Source organism: Panulirus ornatus, chromosome 4 (genome assembly GCF_036320965.1).
Source record: "Panulirus ornatus isolate Po-2019 chromosome 4, ASM3632096v1, whole genome shotgun sequence".
In the NCBI taxonomy this organism is placed as follows: Eukaryota; Metazoa; Arthropoda; class Malacostraca; order Decapoda; family Palinuridae; genus Panulirus; species Panulirus ornatus.
This window is the reverse complement of record NC_092227.1, coordinates 19,326,906-19,344,524: the sequence shown is the minus strand read 5'-3', so window position 1 is coordinate 19,344,524 and position 17,619 is coordinate 19,326,906. Positions and strand designations below refer to the sequence as shown.

General features: G+C 40.3%; 1 protein-coding gene across 2 annotated transcripts in view; it reads left to right on the top strand.

Annotated features, from left to right (window-relative positions):
• The first annotated feature begins 1,832 nt into the window (after positions 1-1,832).
• Positions 1,833-17,619, top strand: part of LOC139765931 (uncharacterized) — a 91,885-nt gene continuing 76,098 nt past the window's right edge. The window contains exons 1-2 of one of the 2 annotated variants that reach the window (XM_071693909.1): positions 1,833-1,972; positions 2,654-2,781. In XM_071693909.1, coding sequence (XP_071550010.1) covers positions 1,926-1,972; positions 2,654-2,781 — 175 coding nt within the window. In that variant the 5' untranslated portion in view covers positions 1,833-1,925. The remainder of the gene's footprint in view (positions 1,973-2,653; positions 2,782-17,619) is intronic. The other variant, XM_071693919.1, reaches the window with a different exon arrangement.

Sequence of the window (17,619 nt, the reverse complement as noted above, 5' to 3'; positions counted from 1 at the left end):
ATTGTGAAATCTAGAACGAAATGCTTCTTGCAAAAAATCAGTCATTGTATCTGTCAGCCACCAGGTAAGCGGAGTTAGACCAACGTATTGTTTGTTGTTGTTCCTAAGATAATAGAAGGCGGCATCTGTCAGAATTCCCCTTGACAAAAGTTTCATTTATATGAAACTTCTGACTAGGGGAATCCAAAATTAATCACTGATATCAATTCACCATTACGCTTTCGACTGATTATCTTGTTTCGTCCGCTGTTGTGTAGTGATTACAGCATATGGTTATTAAGAAGTTACGTAATCTTACCAAGTGAGGGAAACTATTTGCACTAGTGTAGAAATGTCCGCTTGACTACCTTGGGCACTGAATCTCCCAGACCCCCAGACCCACTCCTTTCTATGACTTGTGTGATGCACAATCTATATTTTGACCCTCGAGAAAAAATGAAATCAAGGAAGAAAATATGGAAAAATAATAGTCCTGATATTCGCAATTATGACTGTATTCATGTTGAATAATTAATATTATTTCTAATTTTTTCCCTTTAGTGTGGAATGATGAATATCATTCTTGCATATATTTTTTTTTTCCAGCATGGCAATTAGCTGATAAATGATGAATAAACGTAATGACCAATAAAGTTCTATCCCCCCCCCCCCCTGCTCTTTCAAGTTGTGGGCGTCGTTGTCAGGCAAGCCCTAACTATGACTAATCTCAGTCTTCTGTGTTGTAAATCTTACTCACATATAACACAGTACATACATCTATTTGAAAATACACATACATTCACAGTCATACACCCGACTTGTGACAGAAGGGGCATCCGAATACGGGTTCTCAGGGGTAAGAGCCGGTACCGTCAAATTTGGCGAACCTTGAATCTTTACATAGACACTCTTTCATCGTATTAACTAACCCTTGGCAGCTCTGAATCATCAATCAGATAGATAGATATTGAACTTTGAACATGTAAATAGAGCGCATGCGCATTCGCTCGGACCATCATCCCACTTGCATACGTAACACATCAAACACCTGTTTTAACATACCGGTGTTTTGAAATATTCCCTCACTGTTTCGGGAAGCGTATATGTGAACATATAGGTCCGTGATCTGTCAAAGGATATTAAACTGATATTTGATTATAAATCACCATGAGTTTATCAAGGCCCCGTGGCTACTCACGGGTTCAAATTTCAATGCATTATATAAAGGGATAAAGACTCAGCAGTTTATACAACATACCTTGCTGTGGCAAATGTCATGAATGCATTCGCAAAATTTCTAACTGATTTTGTATACCTTTGTCTTTTTAACTTATATATCTACGCCATGCAATTATATTTGAAAGACATTCTTTGTCATAGGATAAAGGTAAATGTAAATCTAATTCATACAATAGCCGTAATAGAGCTCTAATAATCACGTCATCATGTTACCAAGAGAATTGTTTCTTTTTTGATTTCTCCTTTTTCATAAAACCTACAGTGGCTGATTTTCTAACGTTCACTTAGTGTACTGAATTGTCTTATATGATATAAAGTTTAGTTAAAAAGGGGGGGGGTGTTAAAATTTATCTACATGACCCTTTTGTTGTCATCGCCATCTCATCAGTCAGCTGATTGGCTGACTTAGAAATATGTTCGAATGCTTTAGGATTAGTCTTAAGCTTCATATGCGCAATACTTCACTTGTATATTTTAGAATGTCAGTTCAGTGGTTCATTTTTTCCCTCAACATTAGTTAATTATGATATCTAACATCCACACAAAGAAGCTTTTATGCTATTTGAACTTATCAAATATTTAATGAATGTAAGGACTCTGAACAAAGTGTTTATTTGGAATCGACGCATCGTGCAGTCGAAGGGGATAGAGTAGATCTACTCCTCACTAAAAATATATAACATGCCGGGGTTGTTATACCATTTGTCATGGATTTCTACAGTTGTCCACATATGTCTGGGGACACTTGCATTAGGTAGGTAGAATTAGACAAATTCAGTTTTGTTGCAAATTAATAATAGTTTTCGTTCTTGTTAACTGCGGAAGTGAGTAAAAATGTAAGATCAATCTAAATTACTTTTTCGGCATTGATTTAGGGGAAAAGGAAGGTCTTACAGAACACTATTTGCATTTGTTTAGTTGAGGTACTTTTTAAATAGAATTTTGAATTGCGATTTTTTAAACGACGGTTTTACAATGGATATGTGTATTAACTGGTCCAAGAGCCAAAATACCACCATTCCTTTCCTTGGTAAACTTACTGTACATTGAAAGTACCTGTGTGGCAATTGTGAGCATGTACAAGTCATACATGGTAAAGTATCACCTTTATCTTAGTTAATATAGTATCATAGCCACACCTCGTTAATAACAGGATATTGAGGGATTTTATTTTGAATTTGTAATTTCCATAGAATAGATTAAGGGTTGGTAGAGTGTGAGTTAGAGAAATTTATTTAACCTGATACTTAATTTGATGATAGTGGTGAGGGTTATGAATATTAGATAAAGATGTGATGATAGTTGATGTGAAATGTAAGTGCAGGATTAGCCAAAAATGAGGAGAACCTACAGGAATCTCATGTGACATTAATTATATAACTTCCCCACCGACTGATATTTACCTAATATATTATACCATACCATCCTGCCTCAGGACACCCTTTTTTCTTCATTGGGGCTCCTGTACCACCCAGGAAACCAGCCACATCCACTGGATGGGAGCACGGGTTAAGGAGTGTGGTGATGTTGCATGGATAGACATGCATACAAGACAATATAGGAGTAAGTGGTCTCTGTCTTCAATGTGGAAGTTGCTTCTTGAGAGCTTTGGATTTTATGATATCTTGAATTAATGTTATTAATGTTGTATAGATGGGTGCAGTTCACAGTGCAAATGAATAAGTGTAGCCTAAGTATTTTTAGGGAGTGAGCTTTTCAGATGGATGAATGTCTGGTGAGGTGTCATTTAAGACTGTGTTGGGAGAGTGGTCATGTATAATGCACTGAAACCACAGCTCCTGATCCACATCCAGGCCCACAGACCTTTCCATGGCTTACCCCAGGTGTTTCACATACTGTGGTTCAGTCCATTGACAGCACATTGACTCCAGTATACCACATCATTTCTATGTATTTTATTTCATGCACACCTTTCACTATCCTACATGTTTAGGCCCCATCTCCAATTTGGTCTCCTGGTTATCCTTGTCCCTCCACTTCTGACACATGTATCGTCTTTGCCAACCTTTTCCTCACTCATTCTCCCTGTATTGTATGTCCAAACCATTTTAACACATCCTCTTCTGCTCTCTCAACCACACTCTTTTTTATCTCCGCACATTTTTCATTAATTACTTAATCAAACCACCTTACACCATGCATTGTCATCATACATTTTATTTATAACATGTCCACCCTCCTCAGCACAGCCCGATTAATAGCCCACACCTTCAAACTTATCCATTTTTGCTTTCTGAAATAACATTCTCTCTTTCCACACATTTTTCATCACTCCCACAAACTTCACCCTTTCCCCCACCCTATGGATCACTTCCGCTTCCTTGGTTCCATTCACTGCCAAGTCCACTCCCAGATATCTAAAACACTTTGCTTCCCTCATTTTTATTCTATTCCAACTTAACACCACAGCTAACTTATCCCTTAACCATGCTAAATCTGATAACCTTTTTTTTATTCACCTTTAGTCTCAACTTTCTCCTCACAATTTTCCAAACTCAGTCTCTAACTTCTGCACTTTCTCACTCGAATCAGCCACCAGTGCTGTATCATTGGCAAACAACAGACTGCATGTTCACTCCTCTATCCAAAAGTGTTGCATTTACCTCCCTCACCACTCCATCCATAAACAAATTAAACAACCATGGGGAAATCACACATCCCAGCTGCAAACCAACCTTCACTGGGAACCAGTCACTCTCCTCTCTTCCTACTCGTACACATGCCTTACATCCTTGGTAAAAACTTTTCACTGCTTCTAGCAACTTACCTCCCACACCATATACTCTTAAAACCTTCCACAAAGCATCTCTATCAACCCTATCATATGCCCTCTCCAGATCCATAAATGCTACATATAAATCTATTGGTTTTTGTAAATATTACTCACATTCTTCAAAGTAAACACTTGATCCACACATCCTCTAATACTTCTAAAACCACACTGCTCTTCCCCAGTCTGATGCTTTGTACATGCCTTCACCCTCAGTCAGTACCCTCCCATATAAGTTCCCAGGAATACTCAACAAACTTATACCTCTGTAATTTGAACACTCACCTTTCTCCCCTTTGCCTTTGTACAATGCCACTATGCATGCATTCTGCCTATATTAATGCATTCTGCTGATCCTCAGGCACTTCACACTTGTTCATATATATGTTGAGTATCCTTACCAACCAATCCACAACACAACCACCCCCTTTTTAATAAATTCTACTGCAGTGCCATCCAAACCACTGCCTTGTTGGCTTTCATCTTCCGCAAAGCTTATACTACCTCTTTTCTGTTTACCAAATCATTCTCCTTGACCCTCTCACTTCACACACCACCCCAACCAAAACATCCTATATCTGCCACTCTATCGTCAAACATATTCCACAAACCTTCAAAACATTCACTTCCCCTCACTTCATCATTACCATTATTACCTCCCCACTTGCCCCCTTCACCAATGTTCCCGTTTGTTCTCTTGTCTTACACATGTTATTTACCTCCTTCCAAAACATCTTTTTATTCCCCCAAAAGTTTAATGATACTCTATCACCCCAACTCTCATTTGCCCCCTTTTTCAACTCTTGCATCTTTCTCTTGACCTCTTCCCACTTTCTTTTATACATCTCCCAGTCATTTGCACTACTACTGTGCAAGTATCATCCAAACATCTCTCTTTTCTCTTTCACCAAAAACATTACTTCGTCATCCCCACCCTTTCTAATCTGCCTACCTCCTACTTCTCTCTTGCCACATGCATCTTTTGCGCAAGCCATCACTGCTTCCCTAAATACATCCCATTCCTTACCCACTCCCCTCACGTCATTTGCTCTCACCTTTTGCCATTCTACGCTCAGTCTCTCCTGATACTTCCTCACACACTGGAACTTTCATGAAAAGAGAATTAACATCTAAACTTATTAGTGAACGTAGGTTATTGTGGTCTTTAAGATGAATTAACATGTTCTCAGTGTTTTTACATGAGATTTTGAAATGATACCAACTAAGGGAGCTAACAATTTACCAAGGTTTTTAGACATTTTATAGCTAACTGCATTAAGAGCTAATTGAAGGGGATAAGGGATGACCTTGTTTATGGGTTATACCTAAGACATGCATTTAGCAGCAATCCAGGATTAACAGCTGAAAACGATTTTATCAGTTCAACTTTGTCTCAGCAATGGGTGAGTTGAAATGTTTCTTGGTTGAGACTGTGAGATCTTTACATAATTCCATAATGTACTTTCATCACTTAATAGTTCTTTCAGTTTCTCACAGTAGGCACTTTTCTGGAGAATAATGATAGAATTATATTTGTCTGCTTTAGTAATATGTACATCCTTATAACTTTTCAAGTTGTGGAGTGAAGACATAAACCAACTACTATTGTTACAACAAGAAGAAAAAAGTTCTGCCCTACCATAAGGAATATTCAAATCTTACTAGTGTTTTTAAACAAATTAATATCAGTATTTTGAAACAGATTAATGTAAATGTTTTTAGATATGACAACACCACATAGAGTTACTTAGTAAAGAACAGTACATCATCTAATGAAAAATCAGGTTACTTCTCTACTCCATGTAAAGTCTGCAATAAGATGTATATTGGCAAAACATGTAAATCTTTAAAGGAGAGGATTCAAATAAACAAATACTCTCTAAAGACAACCTATCGCACCCAATATTCAAACACATATAAGATTATTAAAATCCAATCAGTTGGGGAGTTGAAATTATTTTTTCCATGTGTGTCACTTATAGAAAAGCTAATAGTTGATAGCAAAATAAACATAAGTGAAGAAATGCATAAAAAAAAGATTTTAGAAATGAAATATGAGGAAGGGTAGAAAGATTTCTAGGTCCGTATTCCCAGCTTGTCATAAAGGCAACTAAAGGGGGGGGGGTGCAGAGGGCTGGAAACCCTCCCCTTTTCCTATTTCAATTTCTAAAAGTGGTAGCAGAAAAAGGAGTCAAGTGGGGAGGGTCATCTGAGCGTATGAGAAGAGAGGAGAGATAGGTGGCATGTTTGAGGAAAGAAACCTGGATGTTCTGGCTTCGAGTGAAATGAAGTTAAAGGGTAAAGAGGAAAAATGGTTTGGAAACGTCCTAGAAGTAAAAGGATGAGAGCTATGGGAGGAGTAGCACTACTGAAGCAGGAGTTGTGGGAGTGTGTGATAGAGTGTAAAGAAGTGAATTCTAGATTGATGTGGGTAAATCTGAAAGTGGATGATGAGAGATGGGTGATGGTTGGTGCCATGAGAAGAAAGATCGTGAGAGGCAAGTGTTTTAGGAACAGCTGAGTGAGTATGTCAGCTGTTTTGGTGCATGAGACCAGGTATGAGTAATGGGTGATTTAAAAGGTGAAGATAAGTCATGTGGCATGGGAATTCAGTGCTGTGAATAGAAATGGTGAAGAGCTTGAAGATAAGTCATGTGGCATGGGAATTCAGTGTTGTGAATGGCAATGGTGAAGAACTTGAAGAGTTCTGTGCTGAAAAAAATACTGGAGATTAGGAATACCTGGTTTAAAAAGAGAGATTTACACAAGTATACAGATGTTAGTAGGAAAGATGGTCAATAGTCATTAGAAGGTTATGTATTAATTAATAGACATGTAAGAATGAAACATTTTGATATAAATGTACTGAGAGGGGCCGCTGGTGGGATTTTTGATCACTATCTTGTGGAGGCAAAGGTGAAAATTTGTTGAAGTTATTAAAAAAGAAGGAGACAATGTAGAATGACAAAAGGTAAGAACAAGTGAAGTGAAGGGAGTGGGTGAGAACTGGTAGGTATTTAGGGAAGCAGTGATGGCACGTGCAAGAGATGCATTTGACATGTGAAAAATAGGAGATGAGCAGATTAGAAAGGGTTGTGAGTGGGGGGGATAAAGAAGTAAAGTTGTTGGTGAAAGAGAAAAGAGAGGCATTTGGGTGATAGGTACAAGGAAGGAGTGCAAATGATTGGGAGATGTATAAGAGAAAGCAGAAGGAGGTCAAGAGGAAGTTGCAGGTTTAGAAAAAGAGGGCAAATGAAAGTTGGGGTGAGAGAGTATCATTAAACTTTAAGAAGAATGAAAAGATGTTTTCACAGGAGATGAATAATGTGCGAAAGACAAGAAAACAAATGGGAATGTTGGTGAAGGGCAGAAGGGAGTGGGAACAGGTAGTGATGGAGTGAGGAGGAGTTGGAGTGAGAATTTTGAAGGATGGTTGAATGTTTGATGATAGAGTGGCAGATGTAGGGTGTTTTAGTCGGGTTGGTATATGAAGTAAGAGAGTCATGGAGAGTGGTTTGGTGAAGAGAGAAGAGAAGGTGAAAGCCTTGTGGAAGATGAAATATGGCAAATCGGCAGGAGTGGATGGTATTACAGTTGAACTTATGAAGAAAAGGGATGACTGTGTCATTGATTGGTTAACAAGGATATTTAATGTATGTATATATCATGGTGAAGTGTCTGGGGCGAACAAAGTAAGTAATGTAAGGGTAAGAGAGATGTGTGGAAATAAAAAGACCGTGGTTGAAAGAGCAGAAGAGGGTGTTTTGAAATGGTTTGGGCACATGGAGAGAATGAGTGAGGAAAGATTGACCAAGAGGATATATGTGTCGGAGGTGGAGGGAACGAGGAGAAGTGGGAGACCAAATTGGAGGTGGAAAGATGGAGTGAAAAAGATTTTGAGTGATCGGGGCCTGAACATGCAGGAGGGTGAAAGGCGGGCAAGGAATAGAGTGAATTGGATCGATGTGGTATACCGGGGTTGACGTGCTGTCAGTGGATTGAATCAGGGCATGTGAAGCTTTTGGGGTAAACCATGGAAAGTTGTGTGGGGCCTGGATGTGGAAAGGGAGCTGTGATTTCGGGCATTATTGCATGACAGCTAGAGACTGAGTGTGAACGAATGGGGCCTTTGTTGTCTTTTCCTAGTGCTACCTTGCACACATGAGGGGGGAGGGGGATGGTATTCCATGTGTGGCGAGGTGGTGATGGTAATGAATAAAGGCAGACAGTGTGAATTGTGTGCATGTGTATATATGTATGTGTCTGTGTGTGTATATATATGTGTACATTGAGATGTATAGGTATGTATATTTGCGTGTGTGGACGTGAATGTATATACATGTGTATGGGGGTGGGTTGGGCCATTTCTTTCATCTGTTTCCTTGCGCTACCTCGCAAACGCGGGAGACAGCGACAAAGCAAAATAAATAAATAAAATATATATCATGGTGAAGTGTCTGAGGACTGGTAAAATGTATGTAACAGTGTCATTATATAAAGGCAAAGGGGATAAAGGCAAGTTTTCAAACTACACAGGCATAAGTTTGTTGAGTATACCTGGTAAATTGTATGGCACCATATTGATTGATGGTAAAGGCATGTACATAGCATCAGATTGGGGAGGAGCAGTGTAGCCTCAGAAGTGGTAGAGGGTGTGTGGATCAAGTGTTTACTTTGAAGAATATGTGAGAAATACTTAGAAAAGCAAATTGATTTATATATGGCATTTATGGATCTGGAGAAGGTGTATTATAGGGTTGATAACTTGATTCCCTCTATAAGTTTCAGGATGGAGGAGGAAGTCAGTAATACCTTACCCTTTTTAGACACTTTGGTGATATGATCAGGTAAGGGTCTTATGTTCAAGGTTTATAGGAAATCTACCAAAATTGGTGCATTTATTCATAATTTTTCAAACCATCATGATTCTGTCATTATTTCTGATTTTATGGGTATGTTTCTTAGGGACTGAAGAATTTGTGACCATGAATGAGTTTTAATGAAGATGTTGATAATGTTTATGTTATTGCAAGAAAGCTTTGGTATCCTGAGAAGGTTATTGACGAATGCTTACAAAAAGCAAGGAAAATTTACTCTTGTAACGAGAAGGAAGACAAATTCAACAAAAAAAAAATTCTACCCCGTCATAAGGAATTTTCTCCTCTTACTAGTATTTTGAAACAATTTGATGTTTTCAAATGTGGAAACACTATGCGGAATGGCTTGGTAAGGAACAACCCATCATCTAATGAAAACTCAGATGTCAATTTTGTTCTATGTAAAGTCTTTGATAAGATGTATATTTGCCAAATGGGTAAGTCTTAAAAGGAGAGGATTCAACAGCATAAGTATTGTATAAGGACAGTTGCAGTATTTGAACATATTTATTTCTATTTATCATACTTTGTCGCTGTCTCCCGCATTAGCAAGGTAGCGCAAGGAAACAGACGAAAGAATGGCCCAACCCACCCACATACACATGTATATACATACACATCCACACACAGCACATATACATACCTGTACATCTCAACATATACATATATATACACACACAGACATATACATGTATACACATGTACATTATTCAAACTGTCTGCCCTTATTCATTCCCGTCGCCACCCCGCCACACCTGAAATGACAACCCCCCTCCCCAAGCATATGCACCAGGTAGCGCTGGGAAAAGACAACAAAGGCCACATTTGTTCACACTCAGTCTCTAGCTGTCATGTATAATGCTCCGAAACCACAGCTCCCTCTCCACATCCAGGCCCCAAAAAAAACTCTCCATGGTTTACCCCAGACACTTCACATACCCTGGTTAAATCCATTGACTGCATGTCGACCCCGGTATACTACATCGTTCCAATTCACTCTATTCCTTGCACGCCTTTCACCCTCCTGCATGTTCAGGCCCCAGTCACTCAAAATCTTTTCACTCCATCTTTCCATCTCCAATTAGGTCTCCCACTTCTCCTCGTTCCCTCCACCTCTGACACATATATTCTCATAGGCAATCTTTCCTCACTCATTCTCTCCATGTGACCAAACCATTCCAAAATACCCTCCTCTACTCTCTCAACCACACTTTTTATTACCACACATCTCTCTTACCCTTTCATTGCTTACTCAATCAAACCACCTCACACCACATATCGTCCTCAAACATCTCATTTCCAGCACATCCACTCTCCTCCGCACAACTCTATCTACAGCCCACGCCTCGCACCCATTTAACATTGTTGGAACCATTATTCCTTCAAACATACCCATTTTTGCTTTCCAAGATGACATTCTTGACTTCCACACATTTTTGAATGCTCCCAGGACTTTTGCCCCCTTCCCCACCCTATGATTCACCTTTGCTTCCATGGTTCCATCTGTTGCCGAATCCACTCCCAGATATCTAAAACATTTCACTTCCTCCAATTTTTCTCCATTCAAACTTACCTCCCAATTGACTTGACCCTCAACCCTACTGTACCTAATAACCTTGCTCTTATTCACATTTACTCTCGGCTTTCTTCTTTCACACACTTTACCAAACTCAGTCACCAGCTTCTGCAGTTTTCCACCCGAATCAGCCACCAGCACTGTATTATCAGCGAACAACAACTGACTCACTTCCCAAGCTCTTTCATCCACAACGGACTGCATACTTGCCCCTCTTTCCAAACTTCTTGCATTCACCTCTCTAACAACCCCATCCATAAACAAATTAAACAACCATGGAGACATCACGCACCCCTGCCGGAAACTAACATTCACTGTCAACCAATCACTTTCTTCTCTTCCTACACGTACACATGCCTTACATCCTTGATAAAAACTTTTCACTGCTTCTAACAACTTACCTCCCATACTATATATTCTTAATACCTTCCACAGAGCATCTCTATCAACTCTATCATATGCCTTCTCCAGATCCATAAATGCTACATACAAATTCATTTGCTTTTCTAAGTATTTCTCACATACATTTTTAAAAGCAAACACCTGATCCACACATCCTCTACCACTTCTGAAACCACACTGCTTTTCCCCAATCTGATGCTCTGTACATTCCTTCACCCTCTCATTCAATACCCTCCCATATAATTTCCCAGGAATACTCAACAAACTTATGACTCTGTAATTTGAGCGCTCACTCTTATCCCCTTTGCCTTTGTACAATGGCACTATGCAAGCATTCAGCCAGTCCTCAGGCACCTCACCATGAGTCATACATACACTAGTTAAACTTACCAACCAGTCAACAATACAGTCATCCCCTTTTTTAATAAATTTCACTGCAGTACTTTCCAAACCTGCTGCCCTGCTGGCTTTCATCTTCCACAGAGCTTTAACTACCTCTTTTCTGTTTATCAAATCATTCTCCCTAACCCTCTCACTTTGCACACCACCTCGACCAAAACACCCTATATCTGCCACTCTATCATCAAACACATTCAACAAACCTTCAAAATACTCACTCCATCTTCTCACATCACCACTACTTGTTATCACCTCTCCATTAGCCCCCTTCACTGATGTTCCCATTTGTTCCCTTGTCTTACGCACGTTGTTTACCTCCTTCCAAAACACCTTTTTATTCTCCCTAAGATTTAATGATACTCTCTCACCCCAACTCTCATTTCCCTCTTTTTCACCTCTTGCACATTTCTCTTGACCTCCTGCCTCTTTCTTTTATACATCTCCCAGTCATTTGCATTATTTCTCTGCAAAAATCATCCAAATGCCTCTCTCTTCTCTTTCACTAATGATCTTACTTCTTCATCTCACCACTCAGTACCCATTCTAATCTGCCCACCTCCCACACTTCTCATGCCATAAGCATCCTTTGTACAAGCCATCACTGCTTCCCTAAATTCATCCCATTCCTCCCCAACTCCCCTTACGTCCTTTATTCTCACCTTTTTCCATTCTGTACTTAGTCTATCCAGGTACTTCCTCACACAAGTCTCCTTCCCAGTCTCACTTACTCTCACCATTCTCTTCACCCCAACATTATTCTTTTCTGAAAACCTCTACAAATCTTCACTTTCTCCTCCACAAGTTAATGATCAGACATCCCTCCAGTTGCACCTCTCAGCACATTAACATCCAAAAGTCTATTTTGCGCACCTATCAATTAACACGCAATCCAATAATGCTCTGTGGCCATCTCTCCTACTTACATACATAAACTTATGTATATCTCTTTTTAAACCAAGTATTCTCAATCACCAGTCCTTTTTCAGCACATAAATCTAGAAGCTCTTCATCATTTCCATTTACAACACTGAACACTCCATATACACCAATTATTCCCTCAACTGCCACATTACTCACCTTTGCATTCAAATCATGCATCACTATAACCTGGTCTCATGCATCAAAACTACTAACACACTCACTCAGCTGCTCCCAAAACACTTGCCTCTCATGATCTTTCTTCTTATGCCCAGGTGCTTAGTGCATATGCACCAATAATCACCCATCTCTCTCCATCCATTTTCAGTTTTATCCATATCAATCTAGAGTTTACTTTTTTACACTCTGTCACATACTCCCACCACTCCTGTTTCAGGACTAGTGCTACTCCTTCCCTTGCTCTTGTCCTCTCACTAACCCCTGACTTTACTATCAAGACATGTCCAAACCACTATTCCCCTTTACCCTTGAGCTTCGTTTCATTCAGAGCCAAAACGTCCAGGTTCCTTTTCTCAAACATACTACCTATCTCTCCTTTTTTTCTCATCTTGGTTACATCCACACACATTTAGACACCCCAATCTGAGCCGTCGAGGAGGATAAGCACTCCCCATGTCACTCCTTCTTCTATTTCCCTGTTTAGAAAGTTAAAATAAAGGAGGGAAGGGTTTCTAGCCCCCCACTCCTGTCCCCTTTAGTTGCCTTCTACGACACATGAGGAATGCGTGAGAAGTATTCTTTCTCCCCTATCTCCAGGGATATTTAAACATATGGGAGATTATTCACATCAAAAGAACTAGGGAAGTCAAAAAATTTTCACCCTTGTATGTCACTTAGAGAAAGGCTTATTGTTGAATCATCTCTTATCAAAGGTAACAGTACCATAAACACAAATGACTGAAAGTATAGGCTAGATGATATCTTAATGGAATCTCTGTTGAAATGTGGCAAAATTAAGAAAGCTGCACCTAACCTAACGAACTTTACCCGATAGAGGGATGGGTCACTTAACTGTTCTGGTCAACCATTCTGTGTTTATCAAATCAACTGTTCCTTGTTTCCTCAGTTGTGATGAAGTTTGGTATATATATATATATATATATATATATGTATATATATATATATATATATATATATATATATATACACAGCTTTCCATGGTTTACCCCAGACGCTTCACATGCCCTGATTCAATCCACTGACAGCATGTCAACCCCGGTATACCACATCGATCCAATTCACTCTATTCCTTGCCTGCCTTTCACCCTCCTGCATGTTCAGGCCCCGATCACACAAAATCTTTTTCACTCCATCTTTCCACCTCCAATTTGGTCTCCCACTTCTCCTCGTTCCCTCCACCTCCGACACATATATCCTCTTGGTCAATCGTTCATCACTCATTCTCTCCATGTTCCCAAACCATTTCAAAACACCCTCTTCTGCTCTCTCAACCATGCTCTTTTTATTTCCACATCTCTCTTACCCTTACATTACTTACTCGATCAAACCACCTCACACTACACATTGTCCTCAAACATCTCATTTCCAGCACATCCACCCTCCTGCGCACAACTCTATCCATAGCCCACGCCTTGCAACCATACAACATTGTTGGAACCACTATTCCTTCAAACATACCCATTTTTGCATTCCGAGATAATGTTCTCGACTTCCACACATTCTTCAAGGCTCCCAGGATTTTCGCCCCCTCCCCCACCCTATGATTCACTTCTGCTTCCATGGTTCCATCCGCTGCCAGATCCACTCCCAGATATCTAAAACACTTTACTTCCTCCAGTTTTTCTCCATTCAAACTTACCTCCCAATTGACTTGACCCTCAACCCTACTGTACCTAATAACCTTGCTCTTATTCACATTTACTCTTAACTTTCTTCTTTCACACACTTTACCAAACTCAGTCACCAGCTTCTGCAGTTTCTCACATGAATCAGCCACCAGCGCTGTATCATCAGTGAACAACAACTGACTCACTGCCCAAGTTCTCTCATCCACAACAGACTTCATACTTGCCCCTCTTTCCAAAGCACTTGCATTCACCTCCCTAACAACCCCATCCATAAACAAATTAAACAACCATGGAGACATCACACACCCCTGCCGCAAACCTACATTCACTGAGAACCAATCACTTTCCTCTCTTCCTACACGTACACATGCCTTACATCCTCGATAAAAACTTTTCACTGCTTTTAACAACTTGCCTCCCACACCATATATTCTTAATACCTTCCACAGAGCATCTCTATCAACTCTATCATATGCCTTCTCCAGATCCATAAATGCTACATACAAATCCATTTGCTTTTCTAAGTATTTCTCACATACATTCTTCAAAGCAAACACCTGATCCACACATCCTCTACCACTTCTGAAACCACACTGCTCTTCCCCAATCTGATGCTCTGTACATGCCTTCACCCTCTCAATCAATACCCTCCCATGTAATTTACCAGGAATACTCATCAAACTTATACATTTGTAATTTGAGCACTCACTCTTATCCTCTTTGCCTTTGTACAATGGCACTATGCACGCATTCCGCCAATCCTCAGGTACCTCACCATGAGTCATACATACATTAAATAACCTTACCAACCAGTCAACAATACAGTCACCCCCTTTTTTAATAAATTCCACTGCAATACCATCCAAACCTGCTGCCTTGCCGGCTTTTATCTTGCGCAAAGCTTTTACTACCTCTTCTCTGTTTACCAAATCATTTTCCCTAACCCTCTCACTTTGCACACCACCTCGACCAAAACACCCTATATCTGCCACTCTATCATCAAACACATTCAACAAACCTTCAAAACACTCACTCCATCTCCTTCTCACATCACCACTACTTGTTATCACCTCCCCATTTGCGCCCTTCACTGAAGTTCCCATTTGCTCCCTTGTCTTACACACTTTATTTACCTCCTTCCAGAACATCTTTTTATTCTCCCTAAAATTTAATGATACTCTCTCACCCCAACTCTCATTTGCCCTCTTTTTCACCTCTTGCACCTTTCTCTTGACCTCCTGTCTCTTTCTTTTATACATCTCCCACTCAATTGTATTTTTTCCCTGAAAAAATCGTCCAAATGCCTCTCTCTTCTCTTTCACTAATAATCTTACTTCTTCATCCCACCACTCACTACCCTTTCTAATCAACCCACCTCCCACGCTTCTCATGCCACAAGCATCTTTTGCGCAATCCATCACTGATTCCCTAAATACATCCCATTCCTCCCCCACTCCCCTTACTTCCATTGTTCTCACCTTTTTCCATTCTGTACTCAGTCTCTCCTGGTACTTCCTCACACAAGTCTCCTTCCCAAGCTCACTTACTCTCACCACCCTCTTCACCCCAACATTTACTCTTCTTTTCTGAAAACCCATACAAATCTTCACCTTATCCTCCACAAGATAATGATTAGACATCTCTCCAGTTACACCTTTCAGCACATTAACATCCAAAAGTCTCTCTTTCGCGCACCTGTCAATTAACACGTAATCCAATAACCCTCTCTGGCCATCTCTCCTACTTACATACGTATACTTATGTATATTTCGCTTTTTAAACCAGGTATTCCGAATCACCAGTCCTTTTTCAGCACATAAATCTACAAGCTCTTCACCATTTCCATTTACAACACTGAACACCCCATGTATACCAATTATTCCCTCAACTGCCACATTACTCACCTTTGCATTCAAATCACTCATCACTATAACCCGGTCTCGTGCATCAAAACCACTAACACACTCATTCAGCTGCTCCCAAAACACTTGCCTCTCATGATCTTTCTTCTCATGCCCAGGTGCATATTCACCAATAATCACCCATCTCTCTCCATCAACTTTCAGTTTACCCATATTAATCTAGAATTTACTTTCTTACATTCTATCACATACTCCCACAACTCCTGTTTCAGGAGTACTGCTACTCCTTCCCTTGCTCTTGTCCTCTCACTAACCCCTGACTTTACTCCCAAGACATTCCCAAACCACTTTTCCCCTTTACCCTTTATATATATATTTTATATATATATATGTTTTGAAAGAAGAGGGTGTTTTGAAATGGTTTGGGCACATGGAGAGAATGAGTGAGGAAAGATTGACCAAGAGGATATATGTGTCGGAGGTGGAGGGAACGAGGAGAAGTGGGAGACCAATTTGGAGGTGGAAAGATGGAGTGAAAAAGATTTTGTGTGATCGAGGCCTGAACATGCAGGAGGGTGAAAGGAGGGCAAGGAATAGAGTGAATTGGATCAATGTGGTATACCGGGGTTGACGTGCTGTCAGTGGATTGAATCAGGGCATGTGAAGCGTCTGGGGTAAACCATGGAAAGCTGTGTAGGTATGTATATTTGCGTGTGTGGACGTATGTATATACATGTGTATCTGGGTGGGTTGGGCCATTTCTTTCGTCTGTTTCCTTGCGCTACCTCGCAAACGCGGGAGACAGCGACAAAGCAAAAAAAAAAAAAAAATATATAAAATATATATAGTGGATCTGGCAGCAGATGGAACCATGGAAGCGGAAGTGAATCATAGGGTGGGAGAGGGGGCGACAATCCTGGGAGCCTTGAAGAATGTGTGGAAGTCGAGAATATTATCTCCGAAAGCAAAAATGGCTATGTTTGAAGGGATAGTGGTTCCAACAATGTTGTATGGTTGCAAGGTGTTGGCTATGGATAGAGTTGTGCGCAGGAGGGTGGATGTGCTGGAAATGAGATGTTTGAGGAGAATATGTGGTGTGAGGTGGTTTGATCGAGTAAGTAATGTAAGGGTAAGAGAGATGTGTGGAAATAAAAAGAGCGTGGTTGTGAGAGCAGAATTGGGTGTTTTGAAATGGTTTGGGCACATGAAGAGAATGAGTGAGGAAAGATTGACCAAGAGGGTATATGTGTCGGAGGTGGAGGGAACGAGAAGTGGGAGACCAAATTGGAGATGGAAAGATTTTGAGTGATCGGGGCCTGAACATTCAGGAGGATGAAAGGCGGGCAAGGAATAGAGTGAATTGGATCGATGTGGTATACCGGGGTCGACGTGCTGTCAATGGAGTGAATCAGGGCATGTGAAGCGTCTGGGGTGAGCCATGGAAAGTTCTGTGGTGCCTGGATGTGGAAAGGGAGCTGTGGTTTTGGGCATTATTGCATGACAGCTAGAGACTGAGTGTGAACAAATGGGGCCTTTGTTGTCTTTTCCTAGCTCTACCTCGCACACATGAGGGGGAGGGGGATGTTATTCCATGTGTGGCGAGGTGGTTATGGGAATGAATAAAGGCAGACAGTGTGAACTGTGTGCATGTGTATATATGTATGTGTCTGTGTGTGTATATATATGTGTACATTGAGATGTATGGGTATGTATATTTGCGTGTGTGGACGTGTATGTATATGCATGT